The sequence below is a fragment of the Grus americana genome, chromosome 6 (assembly GCF_028858705.1).
Source record: "Grus americana isolate bGruAme1 chromosome 6, bGruAme1.mat, whole genome shotgun sequence".
Classification (NCBI taxonomy): Eukaryota; Metazoa; Chordata; class Aves; order Gruiformes; family Gruidae; genus Grus; species Grus americana.
Window position 1 is genome coordinate 27,729,875 of NC_072857.1, and position 14,919 is coordinate 27,744,793.

Consider the following 14,919-nt stretch of genomic DNA (forward strand, 5'->3'; position numbering starts at 1 on the left):
CAGCAGTCTGTAGCGCCAACATAGACGCTTCCGCGCCAGTCAGGGTGTCCGTGCCCGCCCGTGTGTACGTGAATCCCCCGGACAGGGCTGCGGCGCGGTTCCGCCGGGACCCCGCGGCTGGGGGCGGGCCAGGACGGCGCTAAGGGCAGGCTGGCCGCCCGCGCTCTCCCCGGGGCCCGCTCCAGCAGCCCTGACACACTCGAGCCCCCTCAGCGTCCAGGCCTTCGTGTCCGCCGACGCCATCGGCTTCCCTGTGGCGACGCAGGCCACTTACTGCGGCTGTCTCGGGAGAGCGGGGAAAAGGCCCGGCTTGGCGGGCAGGCCACAGCGCTGCGGGCTGCCTCGCCGGGCGGAACGGCCGCGGCGCGTTACGTGCTGCCGCGGCCTCCTCACAAGGAGACATCGGCGCGCAAAAGCCGGGCAGACCCGGCGGGGCGGGCACCGCCACGGGCTGGCTGGACAGCCACGGTGCGAGCTGGCCCGCAGGTCACAGCCGAGCAGCCACGCCCCCCGCCCCGCCGCCGGGAGGAGGGGCCGGGCGGGGCCGGCAGGGGGCGACGCGGCGGCGGGGCCGGGCGGCGGCGGGGGCGCGGCCCCATAAAAGGCCCCGCGCACGGCCGGGTCCCGCATCGCCGTGAGAGCCGGACCAGCATTGTCCGCAGGTAACGGGACTCGGTGTCCCACGGTCCCGCGGGTGGAGTGGGGTACGATAGGATATGACCGCACCGCGGGTAACCGCGCCCTTTGTCCTTCCCTTCCCGGGCGCGGCGTCCTCCGCCCTGCAGAGGGGCCCTGAGAGGGTGGCTTTGTGTTTTAATGGGGCTTTTTTTCTGGCGGCTCGAAGCGGGAGCTCTGCGGCAGGCTGCCGCCTCGCCCCCTCTCCCGCTGCACGTATGGCTGAAGGCGCGCCAGGTGCTAAGGGGGTGCTTGCACTCCGGACTCGGCCTCCCCGGCTTGGGCCTGGGCTTTCTCTCGTCGGAATCCAGATGTCTCTTAATAGTCGGTAATGTCACCCACTGCCCGGTTACGCTTAGGGCGCCTCGCGTATCCCGGGGCAGCTCTCCTGGGCTGGGGGGAGTCCCCAGTCACAGCCGTGCTGGCCAGGCCTGGCAGGGCCTTGCTCAAGCGGTGCCAGTACCTGGATTTCAGCCTCGGTTGTGGCACCGGCTGCAGCCTGCGGCCTGGTTGGCAAACCCTACCTGTGCCAGAAGAGCTCACCTGCATCGTGTTGTCAGGGGTGGGCTGTGTGTGTGTAGCCGAAAAGTAAGTGCAGGCAAGATCTTGGTTAGTGACAACAATCTGCACTGCTCTCCCTGGGAGCATGCCTGATCTGAAGAGATCTTCTGTAAACCTGAATTAAGGAGTTGTTGCAATAGTTAATTATTTACTGTAGGCCCCGAGTCCTTCCTGTGGACCAAGGAGTATTTGGAAATTCAGAGTTTCTTCCAAGCTGCCTTGGCTAAATGCCTACGTTAAGTGTATTTAAAGAAGGGTTGCTGTACAACAAAGACTTTGCTGACTTTTGGCAGTTCTGGAGAGTATAAAATCAAAGGGCAAGAGTGACAGAAAGGGTTGAACTCTGGGGAATGTGTGCTCTCTAGAGGAACCTCTTGGCCTGTTGACTCTGGTGTGCAGAAGAGGGATGCCCCTGTATGTAGAAAAACTAGGGACATCAGTGTTTGAGGAGGGCAAAAGTATTGGGGCCATGATCAGATAAACATGTAGGATGCTATCAGAGTTATTTAAGAAGCTATCCACCTATCAGTGGAGATGTATCTCAGTGGAGATGCGTCTCATGTACCTTTGTGTTCCCCTTTTGACAGCAGCACTGTTATAGGTTTGAAGCCAGCTTTGTAAAACCTATTGCTATGACTGACATAGTCTGATTTGTCTTATTTAAGTAGGGATCAAACCACAAAAAAAGCTATGGTGGGTGTAATGTACACTTTGGTTTAAATGAATCGGATTGTTTCTCAGACTGTGCAAGTGCCAAAAGCAAAACTGAAGTCTCCTGAGTAGTAATCCTGTGCCTAGGCCACGGGAGTGTGAGAGAGTCCTTATTTAGATAGCTACAATTGAAAATTGGGCCCAAAATACTTGCATAAATAAACTGAGCGCAGACAGAATGTGGTCATGTGAAGTTAGTTTTCCATGAGGACTAGAGAGGCCTAATATAAGCCAAGATGCTGTCTTTCTTTTTGATAGGAGTGCTTTGGACTAGTTAATTTTTCAAGTTTATGTTCTCGTAATAAATAGACTTTCAGTAACTTACAACCTTATTTGACTTTTTTTTTAATTTTTAGTCTATAAAGTGTGGAAAAGCTTGATGCAGTAGCTAGAACATAAATTAGAAAGTTTAGTCTCTTCCCAGACTAAGTGTTTAATGGATTGGATTTTGGAAATACAGCACAAGTTAGTTTAATTAAAAAAAAAAAAAAAAAATAGAACCGGGGAGCAGTCTCTCCACGTGCTTGTAACCTGGGGCCCTTACATCGCCAACCTCACACCTCTGAATAACTTCATCTAGATGAATAGACTTTGTGTACAGTAGGACCCTTCATTCTGGATAAAGTAATTCATGGACCTTGGTATCTGTGAGACTGTAACCTCAGGCACGAGGTCACTGTAGTATCCTAACAGCTGCATACAAGAACGGGGCTGTCTTGGGAGGAGGAACTTGCCAAGTCATAGCTCTTGCATAATCAGAGCTGAGAACTGAGAAACTGTGGCTGTTAGAAAGCAGGGCCCTGTGTTAGAGCAATTTAGTGGCTTGTAGGGTTGGGTTTTGTCAAGAAACAAAGTGCAAATAGAAGGGCGGAGTTCGGGTTTATTTTTTTGAGGCATTGTGAACAAATATCTTGGGAAACCTCTGTTCCATACAGAAAACAAATTTGTCCAGTATTTATTTTAACAGCAGAAATAAAGCTTGCTATGAGAAAGTACTCTTGATGTTGTCCTTGGATTTCTGTACCTGTTTCCTTTCTTCCTGGGGAAGGAAGCTAATAAAGCAACTGACAATGTATCAATCTTAATAGTGCCAGCCATATGAGCTGTCATTAAAATAATGTCCATTAACCCCTGGGGTTTTCTCAGAAAAGGGAGGAGAAACAGGCAACTGGACTAGAACTCATGAAATCTAAAAATAAACAGGACTCATCTATTTCCATGGAATTTGGGGGACGAGTTTGGTCGTGCTTTTGAATTCTTTTGTACAACCTTAATAAATAAAGCTCTTAAACTTAGAACACATGCCCTTAAATCTCAGATATTAACCTTTATTTTTATCCTTGGATAGATCTCCCTAGGAGCTGGAGCTTTAAGGAAAAATACCAGTTAGCATGAAACTAGGCATAAACTGTGGTTATTTTCAAAAATTTTAGGAGAGATCCAGTATGCTATGTTTGTACCTCTTTTCTAGTTGTGTTGTAAAAATGCAGGATATGTGTATTGGTGATGTGTGTTGGCAGTTTTTAACTTAGGTTGGGTTTTTTATGTCTGTTGCAGCTCACAATGTCTAAAAAAATCCATGGAGGCTCTGTTGTGGAGATGCAAGGAGATGAAATGACACGGGTCATCTGGGAACTGATTAAAGAAAAGCTGATTTTTCCTTATGTAGATCTGGATTTGCACAGGTAATGGCTCTTTATGACACGCAGCCACTTTGTACTGCAATTTGCATGTGTTATTAGGCATTGATCATGTTTCACTTAGCACTGAGAGCCTTATAGCTCCTCCTGTACTAGTGCAGAGAGGCTAACTAGCCCTTCTTATACTGGTAAAGTTCCCAGCAGACTCCCCTGGTTAACTTACCTATGGTTAACTTACCTAAGGGCCAACCTCACTAAGTTCTCTGGAAAGCACAGGCTCAAGGTGAAGATATTTTGTCAAAGTCTGGCAGCCCCTCTGGGGTTCTTCACAGTAGTAAGCAGTGAATGCTTAATTGTAAGTTAGCTTCTGTACTGTGCCTCTAAGAAGGTTTTCCACAGATGTGGTCTGTATTTTTATCTCCTGTGTCTTGGTTTTCCAGCACCTGGGCAGTCTGCATGGCTTCTTGCAGCCTAAACAATTAGAAACATGGGGTGTTTCAGCCACTCCCTGACTTGAAGCCTAGCATCTGTGGACTCTGAGTAGGTTTATGGCTTCTTGCAATCTCTGAAGATCTGCCCAGAGGGCAAAAGGGTGGTTGTAGGGCACAGACTCTGCCCTGATGTCTGTAAGCTTGAGCTCTGCTACTGACAGTGTGAGCTAACTGTTGCAATTATTTCCCAAGCCTAGGCTGTGCTCCTACACTCTCTTCTAGAGAAAACAAATACTAGCAGCTGGTATGGCAAAAGAGACTTGCTATCTACAGTGTCTGGTCAAGCAGAACAAATAATCTCTCCCCTTTCTAGCCACTGAGCTATAATTATTAGAGAAGTATCCAGCTGCATTGCTCCTAGCCATGTGGACAGAGGCCTTCAATGGTATCTGCCATTGTTAAACCCACAAGTCTGACCTCTTCCCCTGCTCCTGGAGTCATTTGTATGCCACCTACATCAGGCTTTCTACTTGCTGGTGTTAAGAATCAAGCAAACAGGAACCCAGCAGCATAATACACACACACAGTCTGGAGCACATCCCTTTTCAATGAGGGGTGGGAGGAGGGAAAGCAGACCCCTGGCTGAGGAGGCACAATGGCTAAATTCATGTACAGCTGGCTATGCTTCAGGGCTGTCCCATGCTGGGCACCATTGTTCTCCAAAAGCTATTAAAACAGTGAGTGTGGGAAATGTGCTTCCTCTAACTGTTTGAGGAGAATATTGGCAGTTTTGCTGCTGGAGCAGGACTGTGGGGTCCATTCTCAAAGCATTTTTTTAAGCCTAGTGTAGCTTCATATGCTCGGTACATGAAGGAAGCTAGAACCCTCAGCATAAGAGGTTTGAAATGAAGGCCCATATTCATCTGGTTGTTGTGCTGTGCCATACCGTTAGAATCCCAGGCTGAAAGCTTCCATTGCAGGAAGGTCAGAAGGAAAGGCAGAGGAGATACTGGCTCTGTCTCATGCTGGCAGACAGGCTCAGCCATAAGCTGAAGCTGTCCTTTCTCTAACCCCCTAGGAGCAGCAGAAGTATCAGTATATGAGCCTATGATTTCTTCCAGTCTAGCAGCATTTGCATTGGAAGAGGGATAGCTTCAGTTATGGCAGAGTGCTGGAACCAGACTCATAGGCACATATGGTGTCTGGTTTCTTTCTGTTGGACACAAAAATGTCCTGGGCAGTTCTGACAATCTTTGTGGGTTTGTTACAGCTATGACTTGGGCATTGAGCGTCGTGATGCTACAAATGATAAAGTAACTGTGGAAGCTGCTGAAGCCATAAAGAAATACAACGTTGGCATAAAGTGTGCAACCATCACTCCTGATGAGAAAAGAGTGGAGGAGTTCAAGTTGAAGCAGATGTGGAAGTCTCCCAATGGGACAATTAGAAACATCCTAGGTGGCACTGTCTTCAGGGAGGCTATTATCTGCAACAACATTCCCCGGCTGGTGTCTGGATGGGTGAAACCCATTGTCATTGGCCGTCATGCTTATGGGGATCAAGTGAGTCACTTCAGTGCTTACCCCTCTTTTATCTGAACAGGCTTAGTCCTAACTCATATAGAGCTACTAAGACTTAGACATCCCTGTGCTGCTGCTTTATCCCTCGCACTCCAGCTGGGAGTGGGTGCTTGCTAGCACTTTGTTTGTACAGCACCTAGTGAAGTGTGGGAGAGCCTGGTTCATGCCCTGCTTCCTTGGACAGTGTAGCTGTATAAACAGCATTCAGGGGCCTGTGCTTGGATTAGATAGGTCTGTACCTAAACACGTGGTATAACTCCTCTAAGTTATTTTTCTTCACGTCTGCAGACACCTCCTCCCTCAATAGCAATATCTTTAGAAAAATATCCTTTACACTGCCCATCTTACTTCTCAGAAGGACTTTTTGGTGGCAAATGTTGCTCACAGCAAAAACGGATCAGAGCGAGTGATTTCTAGAAGTGGGCAAAGTTGCCTTCTGTGCATGGGTGTGGTTTTGTTTTTTCTTTTTTGTTTAAACTGATCTGCTTCCTAAACCTACTTGCACAGCACTCCTGCAGAGTTGGTATTTGTACTGGACATATCAGGCTGTGGTATCAAGGTAGGGAAACATCCTTTATCAGACCTCTCCTGGCAGAGGTAGTACAAAGCCATGGAAAGCCCTAGCATGGCACTCTGGCCTTTGGGCAGCCCAGAGGACAAGAATCAACCATGCTGGTCTCCATGAGTAATGATATGCTGTAAAGCAGCCAAACATGACAAAAGAAAAGTCTTCTAGAAGAGCCAAGTGCTTGAATAGATGGGTAAACCCACAAACTGAGGGCAAGTCATAAGACTAGCTGGGGTGGGAAGGTAAAAGAATAAATTTCCAAAAGGAAAATAATTGTAGAGCCCTGACACTAGAAGAGAATGGGGTTCAACATCCTTAACAGTACTAAATAATTGAGAAGGTCAAAATAATAATAGGAAACAATGGATTAAGGGGGAAGGATTGAAACCCTGCCAAAGTATGAGATTAAAGTGAAAGAAATAATGTAAGAACATGTGAAGGACACAGGAGCAAGATACTTCTGTAACTTCTAGAACAACTCAGCAAACTGATTCCCTCAATAGGAGGGAAACTACTTAAAAAAAGATGATGAATTTCAAGGAAATGTAACCTTAAATAGTACTGTTCAGGGCAGTTGGGAAGATGAGACACCATTTAAAAACTTGAAGTACATGTTGACTCTGCTTTTGAGTCTGTGTAGCTCAGAGGAGCAAAATGTGTATCTATTTACAGAATTCAAAGAACTCTTACAACAGATTGGCCTTTCAAATGTCATGATGGATAGAAATAATGGCTTTTATTAAGGTGCTGTATGATTCCCCCGTATTCATGAGATCTGTAGCTGTGATATGAATGGCTTTTTTTGCGGCAGGGAGAGGAGCATTTCTACTCACAGGCCACACAACACTGAATACTTTGCACTTTAAAACTTAAGTGCATCTGCAAAAATACTCTGCCAGTTGCTGGGGCCCAAGAATCTGTAAGCGTTTTCCCTTAAAGAGAAAGATCTCTTCTGAAACAGGCAGACTCTTGACTACTTGTCTTTCTAATCTCTAGTAAAATAATCTGATGACCACATGGCTGAGTCAACAGAGCCTGTTCAATGGGGTTTTTAGTACAACTGATCATGCTTTTCTGCACCCTGCCCTCACAAATGAGGGTTGTCTTTTATGGATCTGTCCTCTTGATAGATAAAATCATCATACCATTATTTTTTTAACAGTACAGAGCAACTGATTTTGTGGTACCTGGGCCTGGAAAAGTAGAGATGACCTATACTCCAGCAGATGGAGGCAAACCAGTCACGTATCTGGTCCATAACTTTGAAAGTAGGTATTATCTTTAAGTTGTGATTAAATCTGATATTTCTGGTTTAATGCAGCCTTTAAGTATCACTCAGATCTGTTTGGTAAAATATGCCTTCGAGGTAGAGTCAGGAAGAAGGTCTGGGCCTTCTTCATCTATCTGAGAAGTACTGAAGGATACTTGAAACCTTCCTGGGATCCAAGAGGCATATCAAACACACAATCATACTAGACTGGCCACCTATCATGCTCCTTGTATGATGACACTAGTAGTGGCATGTATAGGGTTTTTCCCCTGATCAGAGGGAAACTTGGCTTGACCTAAGGGGAGATATAGTTAAGAACAATTCAGGTATAATTCTTTCTGGTTTTAGTTTGTCTTATTGGGCTCTACATACTTCTGCAATTAGTACCCTTCTTTAAGCAATCTTTTTTTTCAATAGAAGTGAGAACTGATGCTTACTCTGCAAGGTGGAAAGGAGATTTGACAAGGATGCGTCTGACTGTGTGGGCTCTAACTGTTTTAACAGATGCAGCCCCAGATGTATTGATGTACCTCCTAGCAATATTGCTGTGCTGGTTGTGGACATTGCTAGCCTCAGGAGGAAGAGCCCTGACATTGCTGGGCTTTGTTGTGTGAAAACAGTAACACACGCATTGCTAGAACCCAGGGTGTTTCTCTAGGGGCAGGATTCAGGAACACATCACAAGTCATCTCTCTGGCTTATCAGTGATCAAAGGGTTCAGGATTTGAAGCTTTATGGTGACCTATGTATGTGAGTGTGCAATGTTTTGTTTCTAGCTACGGAAATCTAATATATCCATGTAAACCACAGAATCCTAGTTTGTATGCAGTTGGCTCGGCAAACAGGTACCAAGACTGCCATATGACCCTCTTCCGTAATACTTGATTTCTCTGGCATTCATGCTCATGGGAGCCTAAATCTCTAGTCTCTCTTGTTGCATGGCCTTTCATCTGGAGTTGCCAGTCCTAATCTGTTTTCATTTGATAAGCGACTGGTGAGCTTGTATTGGATACATCTGGCAGTTCCAGCTGCCAGTCTGATTCACTGCTCGGGGTTGCATCGGCAAGCAGAAAGCAAGGAAGTGCAAAGATGGCAGATTACTGCTGTTGCTCTGGGGGAGCTCCCCTCCCCACAGATAACTTGTGCCAGCATATCTCCACCAATGCATAAGGGAAGCTTGTCCTGTTGCTATACTAACATGTTGAACCTTGACACTGAAGCAAGAGATTTTAGTAGGCAGTAGGATTGTATGATTGCAACAACCTATATGCAAATAAGTATTTGAATAAAACTTAATAGCTGACATCTAGCAACTATGAAATCATGGCTCCAGAGGACACAGTCTCTTTAACTGATGAGACTCTGTTCTGCCCTTGACTCACTAAGGGAGGCAGGGGGACAACATGTATATTTGCTGGTAACAACAGGAATTTCATTCCCTGCCAATATCAACTTTAAATGACCTTGCTATCTTGGCAAGCAGATAAACCTCCTCTGGCTTCCCCTCTTCATTCTGCGTGCATATCCATATAGTCCTTACCTCCAGATGGATGTTACAAATGAAATTAGGAAAAGATATTTTCAGAAATAATAAAAAAATTTGGGGTGTTTCCAGAGCAAAGATCTCTGATAAAGAGACTGTGCAATGAACTAGAGAGGTGGTGATAGTGAGATGCTTAAAATTAAGTACATTGTTTCTAGTGAAAGGTAGATACTAACAGCTGTGCTGCATGTAAAGCTGTGTGCCTTTCCTGTCGCAGTCTCCCTTATCCTGCAGGATGCAGTACTCAGGATGGTAAAACTTTTTAATGAAGCCCTAGACCCTGCTTTCACCCACAATCAGCCTCTCATGATCTGAATGCTGCTTTCCCCCAGGCAAGCTGGGGGAAGTTTAAGGCACTTCCATTCAGGCTGCTAACACTTCTGCATTACACAACCTAAGTTGTGTGAGTGTTAATAGTTCCTCAGAGCCTTCTCAGGACTTTCCCTGTGCACCCAGATAACTGGCATGTTCTTCCCACAACTTGCTGGAAGTGAGCCTGAGCAGGTGAAACAAAGCTGCAGGGTAGGCCAGAGTCATGTGCTGAAAAGATGCAGGAGTACATGTGGGAACTTGTTTACCTGACCTAGGCAAGGCAGCCTCTGACTGTTGGAGTTAGTTCTGCAGGGCAGTCAAAGCCTGAAAGTACAAGGCACTTAAGATGGGAGCAAACCCATTTCTGGTTTTGACTGAGACCCCTGCTCCAAACTGCTGCCTGCTGCTTTGATAGAAAAATACTCTGTATTATATGGCTAATAGGAGTTCCAGCACACTCACTCCTGTCAGTTTTGCTGCTTAGGCTGGATTAGGAAGAAACTTCTTAGGGATATTAGATCCACAATATTAGGATGTACCTAGCTGTTAAACAAAACCACCTTCCTATCCATGTGTCACAGGACTGCTGGAGCTTTCAGCTGATAGTGCAAAGTGAATCTTCTCCTGAAAAAACTGGCCTTAAATTGAGAACAATCTCAAGACACCTGGGGATAATGCCTGCCTGCTAGAGCATGCTATGGGGAAACTCAAATCCTTAACCGAAACTAAATCTAGTTGATTCCTATCTGTTCTTCCTGCACTAACAGGCTGTGGTGGCGTAGCCATGGGAATGTACAATCTTGACCAGTCTATCAAGGATTTTGCCCACAGCTCCTTCCAGATGGCACTGTCTAAAGGCTGGCCCCTCTACATGAGCACCAAGAACACCATCCTGAAGAGATACGATGGTCGCTTTAAAGACATCTTCCAAGAGATCTATGACAGGTAACTAGGGTAGTTGTGTACTTCCTACCACAGTGCATAAGTCTGCAGTGGGAACATCCTCTCTGGCCTTGTGAGCTGCTACAGTTAATTGACCATTTTCGGACACTCAGCAGCACTTTGAGGGGGCTGTGTGCCTTCCCTTTTGCAGCCTCCCTTGTCCTGCAGGACACTACTCAATGTTTGAAGCTCTGCTAAATGTGGCTGTGGTGTTCACCTCTCCTAACAGAGTCACAGATTGTCTATGGGCTCACCTGTGATTCTGAAGCAGGCTTGTGGTGGCCTAGCAAAGCATGCAGGGAAGAAAAAAAGAGTAAAGATGATGTAAATTTCTTTCAAGTTTTTGTTGTGGGTTTGGTTTTTTTAGTCTTATCTCTGTGCACCTCACTGTGCACAATTACTTGCACAAGTTGTGCAATCCTTGTTTTTATCTATGTGACAAGGTGTTCTGTTTTTGTCTTTTTTTGTTTCTCAGAGAATACAAGTCCCAGTTTGAAGCCAAAAAGATCTGGTATGAGCATAGGCTCATTGATGACATGGTTGCTCAGGCCCTGAAATCTGAAGGAGGCTTCGTCTGGGCCTGCAAGAACTATGATGGGGATGTGCAGTCTGACTCTGTTGCACAAGGTATGAGATGTTCCCTGTACTACACTGAAGTAGGCTCAGTAGCAGTCTGGTGACCTTGTGTCATATCTTATGTAATGGCCTAGGAGGTGGTGTTGAGTCTCAGAACTTACATTTCAAACCTGTGGCCAGCCATGGAGATAACAGGCAGGCCAAGAATTTCTGATGTCACTTTTACAAGAAAATCCATTGAATGTAGACTGTGTAGTTGCACTTCTTTAGTAGATGGCAGTTCCTACCACCATTGTAACTGATAAGCTTTCCATTCTAATGGCAGGTACCCAGGCAGCTGGGATTCTGTCACTGACAGTTTGAGTTAAGCTGACTGGTGGTGAGCATACTGGCAGATGCTCTACAGAAAAATAAGAAAACCTTTAGGTCCTGAAGTTACCTGTCAGGTGTAAAGAGAGAGATTGCTACGTTTAAACTTACAGATTTGTAGTGATTGATCAAAATCCTATATAACCAAGCTGCCTGGTGCCAAAAAAAAATGTGGATACAGAAACCCACAGGGCAAGATGTGTGGCTTTATGTAATATGCTTTTTCTAAAGTAATGCCAGTAAACTGCCTCCCACAGAACAAAGATGTGTGTTGGGCTACTGAACAAAGAAGCTTTCAAAGACAGATCTCTGAAAGCTACAGGGTTAGAAGTTAAGTGAATGTCCAGTTTTGCCAGCTCATGGTTCCTTTCATTAGAGCAGATGCTCTTGATAGGAAGTAGGTTTGTTTCTTATCACCTTGTGGGAAAGACAGCAATTGGCAGCCCAGCACTGCTTATTTAGGATTCTTTGTTCTCATACTGCACCTTTTCAGTAAAAATCTGTGCAGCAAGTTAGGTGAGAATACTAATTTTCTTGAAATAGTGCAGACTTCCTGCATATCTGTATCTCATGGTTCAGCAGCTCTTTATGTTCAGACAAGCTGTAACTTTGACGTGTCAGGACTAGCCAGTTAGTTGCAGCAGCACTGCTCTTCAGGAATACTCACATCAAGGCTGGGAGGATGTGGGGGGATTAAGGGGCCTGTCCAAAGGAGACACTGAACTTTTAAAACTGTGTATTCTGTAGGCTATGGCTCTCTGGGGATGATGACCAGTGTGCTGATCTGCCCTGACGGCAAGACTGTTGAAGCAGAAGCTGCTCACGGCACAGTTACTCGTCACTACCGCATGCACCAGAAAGGCCAAGAAACATCCACTAATCCCATTGGTAAGCTGCTTTTCACTGCCCTTCAGTGGTCTCTACACATGAAAGAACAGGTTTGGAGTAAGAACATCTGCATCCTTTCTGCAGAGAATCGCACCACTGAGCGGTGAAACTGGTAGTTCATAAGGTGTTTTTCTTCCATGGAGATAGCTGCAGCCTGGAGCAAAAACAGGGTGGAATGGAGTGAGTGTGAGCAATAAGCTAGACCTAAGCTAGCCTTTGAGACATGCTCTCACTCTTCAGGAAACAATGGGTTTATAGCAGAATGGCCTTAAAGTTTAGGTTGGTTATTTTTTAGTTTAATCTCCTTCCTGATGCTCCAAAAGACCCGGCCACCACCCAAACCATGTACACACTTAAAGTGTAAGTGCACCTAGAATGGGACATGTGGGAAAGAGTCCTCTAGAATTGCATAGGGACCAGAGTGTAATGTAATACCAGGAAGAAGACTGCACCCTTCTATCATAAGGACAACTTTCTGTGTAACCACAGGGTTCTACCACTGGTCATTCTTTCTGACTTGGGCAGGAACAAAATAAGATAAAGTGGCATGCACAAAGAGATTGCTGGAGGCAGGGAGTAGTTTCTGGGGTTTGCTTTTCTTTAGAGCTGCACAAAAGGCAAAAGATGCCTAGATGAAGATAAGCATTCTCTTTTCCATACCAAATTTTCTATCACTTCTGTCTGGTTTCAGTTTTATTAATATTAAATAATCTAGTGTTCTCTCTCAGCCTCCATCTTTGCATGGACAAGAGGACTAGCTCACAGAGCTAAGTTGGACAACAACACTAGCCTCAAGAACTTTGCAGTTGCCTTGGAAGAAGTCTGCATTGAGACCATCGAGTCTGGCTTCATGACAAAGGACCTCGCTGCCTGTATCAAAGGCCTGCCTAAGTAAGTATATGAAGTAGTCAGCTGTGCTTGGAAGAGGCTGTTTTACTTAGTGTTTCTGAGCAGTGTTTGCTGGGAAGTTTAGTATGGTGAAGAATTGCTGGAGTCTGGTCGCAGAACAGGGCCCATCTGTACCCGGTGCTGTACAAACAGAACATGAGTCACTCCCTGCTCGAAGCAGCTAAGTCTAGGTTGCTCTGTCCCTGCTATTGTACCAAATGCATGGGGAAATAAAGAAGGACCTGCAAAGATTTCTCTTATGTCAGATCCTGCCCTGTCCATTTATTAGAATGGAGACCTACTTCACTGCGAAATATCAGCTGGCTACCTCTTCTCTGGAGCCTTTGGGCAAAAACCATCATCCTGATAAGTAGGAGAACTCTTTTGATTTTAGAGGCAAGACTTAAGAGTTCTTTGAACAGTCTTCCCCTGCTTTGAGTGTTTGAGTGGCTTTACAACTAAAATGTGTCTTGTTTTGTTTCCCCCTCCTCAGTGTCACACGCTCTGACTACCTGAACACCTTTGAGTTCATGGACAAGCTTGCTGACAACTTGAAGGGGAAGTTGGCCTCTCTGCCCAAACTTTAAGGCATGGGTTCTACTCAAGCTCCACTAACAAAACATCTCCCACTTACACCAGAGTGTAAGTGGCACTGTATCACACTGTTGTGTAACATTCAAATACTAGACAAAAATGAACATGTACACCTTTTTAAATGTTTAAAAGACCATGTTTTCTTAAACCCCTTGAGCTGCTGGGCTAGGCCTTACTTTTGCTAAGCATCTGAATGTGATAGTATTCAAACTCAATGTAGGTCTGGATTCCTAATGTCATTCACAGCAGGAATGTGTGTGAGGTTTTTCTGACTGATCTGTGTTTCTTTTCTCTTTCTCTCAAACTGAAAGCCAGTCTGTGTCACAGCTCTGGTCAAACCAGTGGTGACTTACTGTCCAACAGACCTTAGAAATCAGAACTGTTCTCATGTCTTCAGTACTGTCTACTGAGTAGAAGTGAGCTCACAGGGCTATGCCAGCTCTACTGTAGCCCCTCTCCTACTAAATTTATCTTTTAGTGCCAACCAGAGCATAGTATCCTGATACTAAGGGATTTGGTCCCATTGCTACAGTCAGGACTGTAGCATTTGAGAAGAAGCACTTAGTAAATGCTGGAAACAAGCCCTATAGGTTAAGAGCCTAATAAAGTCATGCTGCAGTGTCTAAATGCAGGCCATGCATTTAGTTATACTCCTCCTGACTGGATGTGAAGCATAGGAACTGTTACCTCTTCCCCCATCCCACAATTCATAAAGGTGCAAAACTTTTCTCCAGTTGTCTGGGCTATTACTTACCTTCCTGTTCTGATACAGCAAGTCAGATTATGACTGTGAAAAACTATTCCATCCATGGTTTTGTGTTTGGGGTTTGTGGTTTGTTTTTTTTTTTTTTTTAATATTTTAAACTAAAATAAAAGCCAACTAACATTCTTTGTGTCTCTCCTTCCTTTGTGTGATTAGCAGATATGGAGAAATTCTGCCTCAGACTCTCCAGTACCTTTCAGCACAGTCCAGTACATGCTGGAACAGACTATTGGAATGTGATATAAACACAAAATAATCTCTCCCTTAGAGTAGGGTTTTAACTTGTTCTGGCCCATGGCAAAATGTGATCTGTAATGTGGTGGTAAGCATCGAGTAGTGCACAAGAACTTAAAGGTACCACTTCCACTGAAATTTTGGGTTGGAGCTAATAGAAATAGAAAAAAAACTGTATCACCACTCAACAAAGATCAGAAACTGGTTATACATAAGACAAACTCTCACCCTGCAGCTGACTAGCTCTAAGTGGTGATTAGGATAGAAATGCAATCAGGTACTATTAACCTTTGGTTTGGGATGAGCATGTGTTTGAAATGCATATGAACGAACACAGTAGTCTGCTATTCTGTTACTAACACAAGCATGTAAGA

At 45.2% G+C, this 14,919-nt stretch overlaps 2 protein-coding genes across 4 annotated transcripts in view; one reads left to right on the top strand and one right to left on the bottom strand.

Annotated features, from left to right (window-relative positions):
* Positions 1 to 661, bottom strand: part of PIKFYVE (phosphoinositide kinase, FYVE-type zinc finger containing) — a 68,765-nt gene extending 68,104 nt beyond the window's left edge. For all 3 annotated transcript variants that reach the window (XR_008577770.1, XM_054830802.1, XM_054830800.1), the window contains exon 1: positions 275 to 661. Coding sequence is in view for 2 of the 3 variants with exons in the window: in XM_054830802.1 (XP_054686777.1) it covers positions 275 to 630 (356 nt within the window). In the remaining variant the exon portion in view is untranslated. The remainder of the gene's footprint in view (positions 1 to 274) is intronic.
* IDH1 (isocitrate dehydrogenase (NADP(+)) 1) lies at positions 525 to 14,437 on the top strand. The gene is made up of 9 exons (XM_054830808.1): positions 525 to 662; positions 3,505 to 3,632; positions 5,289 to 5,580; positions 7,329 to 7,434; positions 10,059 to 10,236; positions 10,709 to 10,860; positions 11,926 to 12,066; positions 12,795 to 12,957; positions 13,448 to 14,437. The coding sequence occupies exons 2-9, from the start codon at positions 3,511 to 3,513 to the stop codon at positions 13,539 to 13,541; spliced, it is 1,248 nt and encodes a 415-aa protein (XP_054686783.1). The 5' UTR covers positions 525 to 662; positions 3,505 to 3,510; the 3' UTR covers positions 13,542 to 14,437.
* The last annotated feature ends 482 nt before the right edge of the window (positions 14,438 to 14,919 follow it).

What these genes read in the sequence shown, in the direction of transcription:
- IDH1 (XM_054830808.1), top strand. Translation starts at nt 3,511, where the DNA reads ATGTCTAAAAAAATCCATGGAGGCTCTGTTGTGGAGATGCAAGGAGAT. An exon ending in AACATCCACTAATCCCATTG is followed by an intron (nt 12,067 to 12,794) that starts GTAAGCTGCTTT and finishes GTTCTCTCTCAG; the next exon opens with CCTCCATCTTTGCATGGACA. An exon ending in TGTATCAAAGGCCTGCCTAA is followed by an intron (nt 12,958 to 13,447) that starts GTAAGTATATGA and finishes CCCCCTCCTCAG; the next exon opens with TGTCACACGCTCTGACTACC.